A 15,786-nucleotide genomic window follows, 5' to 3' on the forward strand; every position below is an offset into this window, starting at 1 on the left:
GTTTAAGAGTAGGATGTGTTCACATTGAATGCTATTCTTTTTGGTTGTCTTGTGTTATCTACAAAATGTAAAGGAAAAGTAACAGCAGGAAAAGTTGTATGTAAAACTCCTACCTATGTTAGGATGGGAAAATCTAAGGGTTTAGAATTCACAAAAGCCTTTAGTCACTTCTTAAAGCTCTCAGAGTTTTGCAGCAGTTTTAGGGCACTTGGGAGTCCCCCTCCTGTCAGCTAGTGGAAGCGTACTTTTAAAAGCTGCTTTGGCATTTTTTCTGAAATGAACAGCACATTTTTTTAAAACCTTGGATTTTTTAATTCTCTTGTCCAAACAAACTTACCAGGGGTGTATCATCTTACCTCTCTTTGAACCTTCCTTTCTCTTCTTGGGAGCAGTCCTGCAGATTTTTGTTTTTGTGTAGCAACCAAGTACATTTCCTCTGCAGTTAGCAGCCATCTAAATGCACACGTTAGCCTCCTGTTTGGACTCTTTTCAGCATCTCCTCTACACGTTTCTGCTGGGCCCTGCCTGTCACCTTCTCAGTGTCAGGGCATTTTTGTCCATCTGTCCCTGCTCCAAACCTCCTTATTTGTTGCTTTCATGTAACATTGTTTCTGAAGATCCTATTTATGTTCCCATTGGCCTCAGAACAGAATGTTTGTGTTCCTGCCAGTTTAGTACTGATGCAGACAGAGTCTCTCATCAGAGAGCAATTATGCCATGTGCTCTAAAAACATGAGTCGGTTATCCCTGTCCCATAGAATTTATTGTAACAATTTTTGGTCTGCTTTTTCTCGCCTTTATTTTCCATCTAAATTGGTTTCGCTGACCCTCCACGTACACACACTTTGACCACGTTCGCTAAGATCACATCTCTTTTCACCCTCAAGGTGCCCCACTCTTCCAAAACCCCATTCCCTCTTTCCCCCCTGCCCAGCTCCTCTTTGTCTCTCTGTTACTCTCTGTCCTGGTGCTACCTGTTCACCCCACCCATGATTTAGGCTCCTCTTCCTACTCATTGGCCCTGGCCCTTTCAGGTAGCCTTCTTGGTTAGGTGAGAGTGAATGAATCGTCACTTGCGCCGTTTTGCACTTCTGCATGAAGACCCGTAAAGAGAGTGGGTGAGATTTTGTCAGTTTAAATCTGGAGTTAGCTCACTGATTTATAACCGTGTGTACTTGTGTTAAGCATATCATCAAGATAATCATTAGTAACAGAAATTCTATTTGCTGTATTCACAGTATCTAAAGAACTGAAAGCCCTCTAATGTCTGACTGTGTCTTATCTTTCCTGGAACTCATTCATCCCATAACGCAATATAAGCACATTTGATTTAAATTACTGGAAGGAAACCGTTAATGCTTGTATTATGTTTTAACTTGCTTTCCTTTGGAGGCAGGGAATTGTCAAGTAAGTACTAACAACACACAGCTCAGAAAAAGCACAGATTGCTGTCAATGTACAATGCGGATTGCATAGGTCAAAAAGGGTAAATATATGTAATTTGCTACAGTGCCAATTTCTTATCTTGACACTGCCATCTTACGTATCAAAATACATTAGGTGTAGTCAGACTTGTTAAAAATGAAGTGACTTGTTAAAATGTTAAAAATTTGATGCTGCTTTACATTTGTTTTATTAAGATGATAATAAGGCAATGAATGCATACGTGTGTATATATACATGTCCATGTATATATGAATGCACACAACATTTGTGTTTGTGTGTACTGTGAACAGATATATATGAAAGTAAATGTGTGTATGTGTATGTTTCCTAAATCTCATGCTTACAATCTAGTGATTATCAATCATGTCATAGTTGGTAGTGTTCTCTTGCTTTCATAAAATATTTCGGCTTGCTCTTGTCATAAACTTTAACTGATAGTCCTAGGTAAAGAACTGTAAAAATGACCCATTCTAAAATTACACTAAAACAGAAAAAAGAGCAGGAAGCATGCAAGCAAATGATTTATCATTTTCATAAGTGCTGCGTCAGAGGACTAAGTAAGTCTGGGCTGAAATGGCTTTTGCTGTTCTAGCATCACATAAGGATTTTATTTTGTAAGAGAATCAAGTTTTGTAGTAGTTCCCTCCGCCCCTTTTCTACTGGTGATGGTGCTGCTGTGTCAGAGGACTAAGTAAGTCTGGGCTGAAATGGCTTTTGCTGTTCTAGCATCACATAAGGATTTTATTTTGTAAGAGAATCAAGTTTTGTAATAGTTCCCTCCGCCCCTTTTCTACTGGTGATGGCGCTGCTATTCAGTCCAGTTACCCCTGATGGTTATGTAAGGTGACTTGACTGACCACTTTCAGAGAAAATAAAGGTACTTGTTTCCCTGTGAACAGAAAAGGACAAGCTGTCCCCGAAAGTAAGTTGGCCTACCGATGAACAATTAAGAGGCGAAATTGCAGGCTGAACTAGGAGAGAAAACAAGCATCCATTGTGTGAAATTCTCAACGGTGCTTATGAGACTGCTAAGTTTCTACCAGTTTCCATCCCTTTCAGGCACCTGAAAATAAACAAACACATGGAGTCACGTTCTTCTTCATTATAAAGTGTGCAGGAAGCACAGATGTAGCTTCCTTCTTTTCCTCTGTCCTGTATGATCTTTAGTTCAGAGTATACCCAGGGATGCCAGGCTGTGATGTTTCCAAATTTGTAGACTGGTGCACTCTTTAATTTCTGTTTTAGTTCTTGCTGGCATGCTTGAATAGCATGTTTTGTGCCACAAAGGAATGACTGATCACCTCTAAAAATGCTTGTGCATGAGTAAAGTGGTGAGAAGTACACCTAAATTGTATTAAGTTTCTTACTTGGCTTTGTTTGCTGCTTACAAGGGGATCAAGGTAACTCTTTCACTCTTTTAATGTCACCTGATAATGTACTTTGCTAGTACTTGGCGAATTTGCTTGTTTGCTTGAGAAGTGGGCTAGTTTGTTTACTTCCAGCTTTGTTCTGTCATTTTAGAGCTTGGGTTTTCGTGCTACTTACTCGTGCAATAAGTACTCTAATTGTGTAGCAATAAGTGTTCTAGCTATGCATTTTGTAGTTGTTGCCTTTAATACTTCCATAAAAATACAATTCTGGAAAAAGCAGCTCCCTCTAAGCAAAAGGGATTTTATTCTTCTGCAATTAATTTTTGCAAAACAAGAATTAATGGTAGTTACAACTTAATTTTCACAGCATATATAATTTATATCAAGTTCACACCTTTTTTAAATCTTAAACTGTGGAAATGCTTTCCAGATTCGAGTATTTATGAAATAATTTGAGGCGAGGCATTTTGCTTTTTTACTTACAGAACCCCAGTGTTGTTTAACCCTGTCTCCAGAACCTGCAATTGCAGTTTCAAGGCATGCAGTGGGGTGTTTTTATATTATTAACAGCAGCCACCAAGCCATGTTTTGGAGCAAGCGTTTAACCCTAATATCTGTTTTTATTCTTTTGCCATCACCGCTTCTACCCCAACTTCCAGCAAGATCCATTTTCTAAGTAAAAGATGATCAAACATGATGAAGAATCTACGCCAGATTCTGATGGGCTAATTTCTCCAGTAAATGGCTCTGTTCTGCTGTTGACAGTGTCAGAATTAGCCCTCATTAATTCCTGTTAACAGAAAGGGAGAATCATTACTCTTAAATTAACACAATGGTCATCTAAAGTCAAGCCTGTGCAGCAGGCATTTGTTTTTGTAAGGTCTGGAGCTTCTAGAGGCTGAGCTCCCTCTACTCATCTTAGATTTGTGCCTCTTTCTTTTTTTTTTCTTGGAAGGATCAAGTCAAATAGCAGCAGCAAAGGTTATCTGTCGTTAAAGACCATTTGCATGAATCAAATTTTGTTTCGGTTTGTGTTCTACATTTGTCTTTTTAGCAACTGTAGTTATATAAAAATGCTTTGCTGGCCTTAGTCTCTGTTAAATTCACACAGATGAATGACTTCTACATTTTAAAATGTAATTGTTTATCTCTAATATGATTTTGAGAAGATTTTAATAAAGTCTTGTCAAGGTTTTGTGATGGAATTTCTCAGAAGAAGCAAGGTTGGGGAAAGGTCAACTGCCAGCTTTAGAAAAATCTTTTCGGTAATTTCTGAAAGCAACAGTTTGTTATCATTCAGTATTCAAGGATTTTTCCATGGATTTAAATCATTATGATAAAAAAAAAAAAAATTGGTGCATGGTGGTCTGTTCTGCCACTCCTCCACTAAATCTACATCAATGTTATTTCTGCTCTTGACATCAAAATGCATATGATTTCAGTCAGTTTATTGTATGACTCCAAAAAAAATAAAGCTAAGCGCTAAGCTCATATAGTTGCACTTGGCCGTTTCCTGTTCATATACAAAACATATGCTATGGTTTTGAAGGTTGTATTTTGCTTTCCCACACACTGATTGTCTTTCCTAAATGTTTGTTTCAGGCCACCAGTTAGCAGAGCTGCTCCTCAACCTGAAAAACTGCAAAAGAACAATATCAACAAAAAAAAGAAGCTGGTTGAGGTCAGGCTTAATACTTTTTTGTTTGCTTTAGAAGTAATAAGGCTGGGTGAAATTCATCCCTCTTGAGGGCAGCTGAAGTCACGTATAGGCAGAAGAGAAAGAAATTTTTAGAAAGTGCTTTCAGCCCTGGTGGCAAACACCAGAAGATGTGGTAGACAGCAAAGAACCTCGGATTCAGGGTGTTAAAGTTTACCTATCGTATCAGATCTCTCCAAATCACAAATTTGTCTCTTAATTTGAAGGGCAGGTAGAGCCAAAGTGAATGTGCATCCACAGCAGAACCCTTACTCACTACATACCCCAAGGGAAATACAGTCAGAAACTGCACTTTCACACATGAAAGTGTATGTATGTGATTTTGAATGATGAAATTTGCTCATTTACTTTGCAACATACCTTTTTCCTCAAACTGTAGGGCTCCCCAGACATCTTTTTGGAATCCCCATGCAATATGCTGAATAATGAATATTCTGTGGTCGGTCTGGACAATTTGCAACAATAGCTTGGCCTATCTATGTCATTCAGATTGTCCAAAGGAAGTTGTAATTGGGTTTGGGACGGATTCATTAAGTCCGTCTTCTGGGCTATAAAAGCAACTTTGACAACAATCCATTAACCATCGCTGTTTTTCTAGATGCAATTCCCTTGGCAATTGCTTGTTGTAAGCTGAAATTACACCTCTGATTACTGTTTTAATTGTAGAGTTACTTATAGCCTGCCTTTGCTTCTTCAAAGGTCAGAATTTGGTCTGCTAACATTTGGTAGTTTACAAGAATGATTTTTGAAGACTCTTAAAGTAGAAGTAAAGATTTGCAAATGCCTGATACCCTGCACAGCTATAAAACTGTGATGGGGAGATTAATAAGATTGGACCTTTTTGGTAAGTTGTGTATATTCTGAATGGAAATTTACAGGAACAAAATGTTTACAGCTGGCTGAATTATTAAAGAAATAATAATATAAATGCAGTGCCTTGGCTGATCAACTGAAGTGTTGTAGATAGTCTGTGAGAATGTCATGCCTCAGTAAATTAGCAGAAGAACAGTGATAACTGATTCATTATTGTTTAATTATTCTATTGCCTCTACAACATACTTGTAGCTTGTATAGTTACTTTAGAACTGCACTTATGTGATCCAAACTACGTAATCTCCTTATTTCTTCTCTCACTTCACTCTTCTTCTTTCGATTTGTTTTATTTGACTAGGAGCTGGCTTTAGACCATGTTTTTGGATACAGAGGATTTGATTGCCGCAACAACCTTCATTACCTAAATGATGGTGCTGATATTATTTTCCACACAGCCGCAGCAGGCGTAGTTCAAAATCTTTCTACCGGTAATTCAACTTGAAACAATACTTTGGGATAAAAAATGTTTTACAAGTAAAATATTTCTGATTGACAGTCTTAGCTTTTTAAAGATTCTTGTAGCTTTCTTACATTTTGCATCGTGATAAATAATGAAAAAACATTTTGATGGCTGCTGTATCAGATTGAGTTTCTTCTGTTACGGTCGCCCTGTAAAGCCATCCTGTTCCTTTCAGCAAGTATGAGATTCTGCTAGGAAGTGTAACAAAAACCTGTTCTAATTCTACAGTTGTGCCTTGCTAAAATCCCTGCTGAAGGCACAGGAATGGCTTTCTCAGAGGAGAGAGCCTGGGTTATGAAATGACTAGTACCCCAAAAAGTGTTAGGAGCAGTAACATCCATTGTTTCATTTTGAGTTGTTTTAGCAAAGTCATGCTCCAGGAAAGGGTACATTTTGATGCAATACAGTGTGAGCAAGTTGTTCTTTGGAAAAGGTGGGAATATTCCCTGCCTTTTGCGTAATGAAGAGGAGGAAAAACACAAAAAAAATTTTCTGGCCTTAGGCTGTAGCACCAGCATCTCTATGTTCTTCATATATCTCAAGAAACAAAGGTAGGAATTAAATGAATTTTGGCCTTTATTTTGTTCCCTCTTGGTGCCCCAGTGAACTAAACAGTCACAGCAGTGCACTCAGCAGCTCTGCTGCCAAGGAGGGGCGGAGGCAGAAATGCTGTCACATCTGGTGACCTGTGGGGACTAGTGCGGCCTCTGACCTGTGGGGCTGGGATGTGCAGTCCCATCTGTTCTTTTGGGGCCCTCTCCCTTGGGAGGATATTTCAAAGTGCAGCCTTCACAGGGCTTTGCTTTCCAATTCACTTCCTGCTGACTGCTTCAGTTTACTGGGAAACCTGGGCCCTGCGTTTCCTAGTTTTGCTTTTTCGTGCAGTTACAGGAGGCTACAGGATGATTCTTGGACTGATTCCTGTTTACCAAATATTGCTTTTTTATATACATATATATTTTAAATATATATATGTGTGTGTGTGTAATGGTTACATTCATAGCACTTTTGGTAATGGCACCTGGGAGTGAGAGCAGAGGAGCTGTCAACACAGTTATTGCCCTGCCTCCGTCCAACCCCTGGAGAGTACAGCATCAGTGTAGCAACAAGCTGCTTGAATATTCTTTGCTTCAGTGGTGGTTCTTTCTTCGATGCTGTTGTGAATAAAAGCATGTTTGAATTTTATTAGGTGGTCAGAGTTTCTACCTGGAGCATACTGATGACATTCTCTGCCTAACTGTGAATCAGCACCCAAAGTATAAAAACATTGTGGCTACCAGCCAGATCGGTAGGTGACTCTCCATATAACACAGTTTTACTCAAAAATTGTCAGGGGCACTGATTTATTTTGGGCTTTTCTGTATAGGAATTTTACCTGGGCATGCCAGTGTTGCTCACCTCAAACTTTTTCTTTGATTTGAAAGAGGTAATCAAGCTTCAGGATTTTCTTATGATTTCAGTTTCATGTCTGACTGTGAGTCATTGGATTTTAGAGTTAATTGTAGTATGATCATATTTCAGGAAGTAAGCTCTGATAAACTGCACTAAATCATCTCATTAATATGTAAGCATAAGATGTATAGAATTCCCTCTTTCCTTCCTGTATCCAAGGCACTTGTTTAGCAGTAAAATGCTTAACAGTGAGAATAAAATAACAAAGATTTTTCCCCTGCAGAAGTACAAAAGCTATATGGAAAAGGAAAGAGGGTGAAATCTCAGAAGTTACGACACGTGTAAGGGGCCAATTGTGAAACCATATATTTGTTTGTTTTTTACATGGAGAATCCTGTTAGATTCCCTAGTTCCTTTTGCAGGAGTAAACATTGTGGGGGAAATCCAGGGTCATTTGTCCCAAGCCCGGAGAAGGATCTGTCACCTTTCACTTAAACCAGCTCAATACTGGAATAATTAACTTCCTGAAAAAGAACGGTGTCATTCTAATTTTTATCATTCTGGAAGGAGACTCAAGTCCATAACTTCTGTAATAAGTAACTTAAGAGGGGCAGAAAAATGCTGAACACCTTGACAAACAACCTTTGCCGCCTGTACTGAGTGCTGTCACTTCAGTTTGAATGTTGAGTGATCACAAAAATCCACACATACTGTCAGAGCTCCAATTCAAAATACTGATTCCTATGACATGGAAAAGGTGACTGTTAAAGGCCCTTTTTCTCTTCTGTCAATAAGAGCCCATGAAATCCGTGTTTCTGATTTTGGTTGATATTCTGTATAACTACAGATTAATTTAACTTTTAAATCCAGTATTTTTTAAAAATTGCATGCCTTTAGCATTTCTTTTAAATACCGTTTTTAAAACTCAAAAGTACTAAATATTGTTGTGGTATTTGTGTATAAAAGCCAATATACCCAAAAAAGTTCAACAATATTCCTGCTTATTTGTTTCGTTGATTTAATCCATATCCATTTTCAAATTTTGAATTTTTTTTTTCCTTCTGGTGCTGCTGCTGGCACTTCAGCATTAGAAACATGACTTATTTCACCTATTGTTTTCCCTTGGTGCTTCCTCATTTGCCATTGCTCTCACAATGCAGGTGATATGACAGAATTTCCAGGTAAGGCTGATTTGTTTGTGAATTTTAGTCAGCAGAGTTATGTAAAAGTTTCAAGTTACCTCGTATCTGTGTGAATCGCGGATACAAGTGAAACATCTACCAACAATTTGTTTTGCATGAGGTTCTTCATAAATGTTACGTTGTTCTTTTAGAATTTGTCTTACTTCATGAAATACAATGATTTCCCCCATGTTTTGCAAGCTATTATGATTTTTTTTTTTTTTTGAGTAGTGTTAATCTTAAAACAAAACAAAACCCCACAACTTATCAGTGTCTGTTTAGGTTAAATGTTCTTGAAACATGCCTGTTTTGCATTGAAGCTTGCCAGATGCTGAATTAATTCTCTTTTTAATACATCTTTTTGCATGTAGGTACAACTCCCACAATTCACATATGGGATGCTATGAGTAAGCAAACTATTTCAATGCTACGTTGCTTCCATACCAAAGGGGTCAACTACGTGAACTTCAGTGCAACTGGCAAACTTCTGGTTTCAGTGGGAGTTGATCCAGAACATACAATCACAGTGTGGAGGTGGCAAGAAGGTAACGCTGGAAAAATCACGTTCCTTCAGCCTAACAGAACTGTGTACAATTGTTTGCTTTTTCCTTTCAAAGTCTTTGGAATGAACTTGTGTTCTCACTCTGAGTATCATGGCTCCCTAAGTCACAAAGTCAGTTAAAGGAGATAGTAAAGTGCTAGGAAATATGAATAAAAAAATAAGTTTTAAACTTCTATTATAAATAGAAGTTGAGGAAGGAATGTTGTTTAATATAAAATTCCATGAAATTAAGGAAAGTAATTTCTTTTTATTTGTAAAATACTTGAACTTTGAATTCTACACAATAGATAGGCCTTTGGGAAGTCATTTCCAGAAAAGAATGATCATCTTCAGAAATGGTGGAGGGGAGAGGAGAAGTGTCTCGGGTCATTAGATGTTTCCCTGTGCATTTCACCAGATGGTAACTCGCTGATGATATACACAATTTCTGTGTTGTTATTTCACTGACCAAGGAGACAAATCATGCTATGAAGACCTGCGTTTCCTAAAACTGTTGGATGTGATAGAGTAACCAGGGACCTTGCAGGTTGCGTGAATTAAGATGTTTGATACACTAAATAATGTTGGGATTGCTTAGCTTTCAGCATCTGCGACACAGTTCGCTAATCCAATACCAGGTCAATTTACTTTATAAAATCGTATCAGAGCTTAATTTTGCAGGTAAATTTAACTTTATTTTTATCCTTTCCTAATTAAAACAGGGGCTAAAGTTGCTAGCAGGGGAGGACACCTGGAGAGGATATTCGTTGTAGAGTTCCGCCCAGATTCAGACACTCAGTTTGTGTCTGTTGGGGTAAAACACATGAAGTTCTGGACATTAGCTGGCAGTGCTTTGCTTTATAAGAAAGGAGTCATTGGTTCCATGGAAGATGCCAAAATGCAAACCATGCTTTCTGTTGCCTTCGGAGCAGTGAGTTCAAATTACTTGCTACAGAATTTTATAACACATTTTTATTAAAACTGCAAGTGTCAATTTCCTTTGTTGAAATGCAGTACCATGTGGACAGTGCAAGGCCATGGAGCTCTTGCTTATTAGTTAAACGTTTATTTTAAAACTTGTGTGCCTTGAGATCCTCGTGTAAGTTTTCTAAGCAGGGTTGGGTTTCTCTGTTAATGAACAGGGGGGTTTTATTAATGTCTGTGCAGACCTACAGCATCAGCTGCCATGGCTTATATTTTTTTTTCTTTTGCTAGTTATTTAGCACTTCACTGGTTAACTTAGAAAAATGTAATATTGTTATTTTGTGTAGATGCTCTGCAACCTTTTTTTCCGCTAACAGTGCGTGGTATGACATATGCTAGTGATCCAACTAATGGTGACAGTATACAGAACTCTCCAGAATGATCAGTAAGGAACCGTAGTACTGTGCTTTAGACTTCATAGTTAAGGAAAACAATACATATTAACAGTGAAAAAGCAGTGTTACTTTGATACTAAGGTCTGAAATAGCTTCTGCTTCATCCAGAAACACCATAGAAATTACCTTTGCAGAGGTTAAGCATAAATTATACAAACCACCAATTCAGAGAAACCCTTGCTCCTAATTATCCAGTCTGGACAATAATACGAATGTGTGAAATACGAGTGTATAAAATTAGGCACCTGAATCCTCATTCTTGTGCCCAAACAAGTGACTTTGTTGTAAAAAACTGCTTAATTATAAGCATTTCTTTCTATTCCAATGGCATTATTCCAGTATAAAATAGGAGTAATGTAATGTACACTAAAGACCCCAAAAGTGATTTAAAAAAGGAAGCAGAATGCAATATTAGAGCAAAAAAATTGCTGTTTGTCCTTTCTAAGTAGAAACTGTCCAACAGACATTTTATTCTCTTAAATAATAAAACCAATGTTCTCAAAGGGGCACCTTCAAAACCAGCAGGTGAACTCTACTCCAGTAGCATATGTCAGTCATGCAGGATGTTTCTTTCTTCCTCAGGTATGTGTCATTGAATCCCACTGGATGTATAAGTCCATGTCACAGGAGCACGAGTGAATTGTTCTTCACAGAGCGGGGGCTGTGCACATACCCCCTGCTGCTTCGTCATCCAACCGTGGACCTCACTCATTTTCATCCAGGCCCACCTAATGCCAAAGTCAACAGGTTGTGCTGGGATACAGCCACGCTATCTTTTTCTCTCAAATGGTGGAAAGTCTTTCCGGGACTTCTATCTCCCATTTCCTTCAACAGCCACTGTTGCTGCTTATTGCAGAACATGAGTTTTTCCTTTGCACCCCGTCTAAAGGGTTCACTCACAATTTTTCCTGATACCTGTTATTTCAGAGTTAGTGGATTTCAAGGTCAGACCATCTTTAGTTCTTTAGGCAAGCTTTTCCATTTAACAAAGCACACTCCAAAATAGTGTCTGTGATGTAGAACGCTTCCTTCTTTTTCCCATTCCTCAGGGAGTCTCAGGCTGTTTTGCTTCCTGGAGGAGTTTCATGACTGTTATGGGAAATTATGCCATTGCTGTGGTGCCTAGAGTAGGTATCAGGCTGAGCTAGTTCTGCATTTCAGTTTATATGCTTTATTTTCAACATCCTGAAGATGCTGCTGCCAGTCATCTATCCTGAGATTCGTGCTGACACATACTCAAAGAAGAAAGAAACATCACTTAAAATTCAGTAGTGGCAGCCTGCCGTCCATCTCACCAGCAGGAGCCATGACATAGCGCATGCACAGCAAAAGAAGTACATGCATCTGAAAAATCCCAAGATGAGATGCATGAGGGGAATGTGCATTATTACCCTGGGACCCATATGATGTATAACATCTCAAAGAAACACCATTAAAGTGCAGTCGTTAAGCTCATTCTCTCGATGCAGATGGCTTTAATTCCTACATTCGTTGCATAATTGGCTTTTCTCAGGAAGTTCAGTAGCTAAAAGAATTTTAATTCAAGCTGAACAAAATGCTACAGTATTTATTATATCAGACATCATTGCTATTTGTTGCAGAATAACCTTACGTTTACTGGTGCCATAAATGGAGATGTCTACGTCTGGAAGGATCATTTTCTGATTAGACTTGTGGCAAAAGCTCACACAGGGCCAGTGTTTACAATGTACACGACTCTTCGAGATGGACTCATTGTTACAGGAGGGAAGGAGAGACCGTAAGACATACAATCTTCCTAAAGTGCACAACTTTTGTCTCTCTCATGCGATACTTTTTATTTATCCCATACCCTAGACATACACAATGCTTCCCAGAGATAAATGGTATCTGTACTGTAGCAGCTTCAATCTAAATTTTAGATGACCTGCCCAGGCATCTTAGTAAAGGACAAACACGTGGGACGCTCGAGGTCACAGTAATGCACGTTATGTGCAAAGGACATACGGAACCTCCAGTTAGGAATTGATGTCAGCACCGGTATAAGCTCCTTGTTGCCTGAGCTCCTGCCAGCCTGCCATAAGTGGGTTCTTCTTAATTTTTTAACTCTATCAAACTACAGACAACCTCTCCCAGTGGAGGCTCTGTGGTTAGTAAGTTCTTTGATTTACCAGAAGTAACATTTTTGCCAAGCTTATGTTGGTGGCAGAGATTTGAGATTAAGTGACAAGAGAACAATCTGTTTTTTACAAATTAGGCATGATACTGTTTAAAACGTGAAGTGTGATAACATTAAAATTTTTATTATTTACTCTCCATTACACAATAGTGAGGTGTCTTTATATACAGTAGAAGGTAATTCAATGTATGTTTTATTATTTAACGAGATAAATACTGGTGGGATTTACACACAGGATTTGTTGTAGCCTATGCAGAAGGAGACACCTGGGTAACACAACACACTTCTTTTCAGCACTAAAGAAGGGGGAGCTGTAAAGCTGTGGGATCAAGAGATGAAACGGTGCCGAGCATTTCAGCTTGAGACAGGCCAGCTGATTGAGTGCGTGCGCTCCGTCTGCAGAGGAAAAGTAAGTGAGCTGACACGGCACATGTTACCCTTTGGCCCCGTCACTGTGTGGTGTTCTTGGTGGGGGCTGGATGGGAGACCTAAGGGAGAAAACTTTTGTGAAGTTACGGGAGGAGGCTTTGTCTGCCCACCTAATGACAACTCCTTACTTGTCTTCCTGAGCTCAGTGATGGGCTTTAAACTACATGATGATCCCATTTCTGATGCTTGGTGCCTGCCTGTCCTCTAGTCAGTCAGGAGAGTGAAAGGCCTTTGAAGGCCTCTAAAGGACAGTGCTCAGTGTAGGAGCGTATGTTGCCAGGGTAGGACCTTGTCTCCTGCCTTTCTTTTCAACCATCAAAAGGAACTTTGGTACCTACTTTACAAGGTTTGCTTCCCGTGAAATGTAGGCACAGTTTAGGTGCTTCAGTTAGGCAGAATGGATCCTAGGGGTTTTTTGGTTGTTTTTTTTTTAAAAAAGCCACCAATACAACAAGTTGCCCCTGAGAAATACTGACTGACTTGAAGGTTTGGTAAAGTGGAAAACAGTGGAAACAACTGAGTAATTACAGATGCTAAAATCACCCTTGCACATGCCTAAATTATACTTGTAAATGCACGAGGAGTGCATGATGATGCAGGAGTGTTACTTCATGTGATGGGTATTAATGAAATGGTTTCTATTTAACTTTGTATATCAAGTCTCAGGAATTTGACATGCTCTTTGATAACAACCACACAGAGGAATGTTGTTTTGTATTTCTAATCAAGTAGCCATTAACCAATTCCAAAGTGTATCTATTTATGATTTTTACAAGTATTTGCTGAGAAGGCTCTTGCAGTTTAGGTTTGATTTTTTTATGATGGCCCAAAAATCGTATTTAGTCACCTAGGAGGTATGAGAATCATCCTTTGCCAGCTTGTTTATAACCACTTCGATCTGAATTAAAATCCTTAATGGCAAGGTGGAAACCCACCGCAGCCACTTAACAGTAACACCAGAACATGATACCAGATCTCGAGGTGTGAAAGTGTTGGTGTTTGACTCTCCCATTTTTAAGATGCCTGATGAACAAGCAGTATAAATCAGGATGAGTTATCACAGATAAGTCTGCAATACATCGGGACTTCACTGCCTTTGACATGATTTTACACTGACACTTTTACACTGACAACCCATCTCTCATCCTTTTTTTGTGTCTACAAACAGGGAAAAATTTTAGTGGGAACAAAAGACGGAGAAATCCTTGAAGTAGGAGAAAAAAATGCTGCTTCAAACTTGCTGATTGACTGTCACATGGAAGGGGAAATCTGGGGCTTAGCAACTCACCCCTCAAAAGACATATTTATCTCTGCAAGTAATGATGGAACAGCAAGAATCTGGGACCTGTGTGACAAAGTGAGTATCACTAAATTGAAAAGTATATGATTAAAAATTATCATTTTATACAACAGTGCATTTTTCCAACTGTACGATGTGTGCTCTTCCAACCACATACGCACCTTCGGGCAGCCATGTAGAGAGCACAGCGTCTTCTGTTTTGGCACGGTTCTTTTTTTCCCAGCGATGTGAAAAGGTAAGTCCTCGGTGAGGTAGCGTGCTGCTCTTGCCAAAAGCAACCAGTTTGCAGAGAAATGTAGTTATTTAAAAGCGCTCGTGCTGATGGGAGTGCCTTTTGTTGTGCATTGCTTATTTTGATCTAGAAGTAGAGGCTGGTGTGGATTGAGGAAGCATTTCAGTTCCATGCTGCCAGGCTGGGTGACGCAGATCGTCCTGTCACTAACTCGTACACAGCCCCGACAATAAGCCTGCCATACCGGCAAGCGCAGCTCCCTCCTTTTTAGAGCCTTTCTTCAGAACCGATTGTGTTGCGTATGTGGAGTTCAGGATTTTTTCCCAAGTCAAATTGCATAACAGCAGCTATTTTAAAAAAAAATAAATAAAACATTTTAAAGAATAACCAAAAGGTTTCTGCTTATGCAAGCCTACATCAGCCTTTTCAGATGGTAACTACCTGAGCTAACAGGGATCATTTTAAATATGGAAAATGAATCTATCATCAATACAGTCAGGTAAGTGAAAACACAAGAGCATTCTAGCATGTTTTCACACAGCAAGTCAAGTGGGAAAAACCTACCGTGATCAGTAGTTGTAGAAGTTGTTAAAATAGCCTTTCAAACAAAAGAGGAAAATGATTTTTTAGCCTTTTCTGCTAAATAGTATTCTTTCTGGTGTAAAACTTGAATTCACCCGGCAACAAAATAGATGCGCGCATGAAACTCCCATCTGAATTACATCTATATTTTGAAGTCTGTTTTGCGACGTATGCCTGGTGGGATGTGATTTTTGATGTGAAATATCAGATTTATATTTAGAGGAAGCTATACACAATTTGTATTTAATAAGTGATTTTTATGCTTTGTGTTTGGAAGCTTTCCATTTGCTTGGTAGTTTTCTCCAGGGGAGGTGTGAGCCTGTTGCTTTTGTTAATACAGAAACTGCTGAACAAAGTGAATCTAGGTCATCCAGCAAGGTGTGCCGCATATAGTCCTGATGGTGAAATGGTTGCAATTGGCATGAAGAACGGAGAATTTGTTATTTTACTTGTCAACAGCCTTAAGGTTTGGGGCAAAAAGCGAGACAGGAAGTCTGCAATTCAGGATATCAGGTATGTCAGAAACGTCAATCGAAGTTTGCTAAATAGGCAGCCGGTACTCAAGAAAAAGTCCATCAAGTTCCAAGCTGATTTCCAGATTTGCTGTAACTCCATGTTTATTGAAACACGCATAAAATCCTGAAATGCATTTACTGGCTGACTGATGGCTTTACATATACCTAAAGCTTATATATCTTTTGTACCACACGCTTTTTTCCCCCGTGA

The 15,786-nt window shown here is 38.9% G+C and overlaps 1 protein-coding gene across 2 annotated transcripts in view; it reads left to right on the forward strand.

Moving 5' to 3' along the window:
- The window catches only part of EML6 (EMAP like 6), a 121,599-nt gene that overhangs the window by 97,943 nt on the left and 7,870 nt on the right, over positions 1-15,786 (forward strand). The window contains exons 28-36 of one of the 2 annotated variants that reach the window (XM_075088105.1): positions 4,419-4,497; positions 5,705-5,834; positions 7,056-7,154; positions 8,811-8,984; positions 9,703-9,911; positions 11,961-12,118; positions 12,812-12,926; positions 14,115-14,303; positions 15,401-15,573. In XM_075088105.1, coding sequence (XP_074944206.1) covers positions 4,419-4,497; positions 5,705-5,834; positions 7,056-7,154; positions 8,811-8,984; positions 9,703-9,911; positions 11,961-12,118; positions 12,812-12,926; positions 14,115-14,303; positions 15,401-15,573 — 1,326 coding nt within the window. Of the gene's footprint in view, positions 1-4,418; positions 4,498-5,704; positions 5,835-7,055; positions 7,155-8,418; positions 8,985-9,702; positions 9,912-11,960; positions 12,119-12,811; positions 12,927-14,114; positions 14,304-15,400; positions 15,574-15,786 lie in introns of those variants that run through there. The other variant, XM_075088106.1, reaches the window with a different exon arrangement.

Source organism: Phalacrocorax aristotelis, chromosome 3 (assembly GCF_949628215.1).
Source record: "Phalacrocorax aristotelis chromosome 3, bGulAri2.1, whole genome shotgun sequence".
In the NCBI taxonomy this organism is placed as follows: domain Eukaryota; kingdom Metazoa; phylum Chordata; class Aves; order Suliformes; family Phalacrocoracidae; genus Phalacrocorax; species Phalacrocorax aristotelis.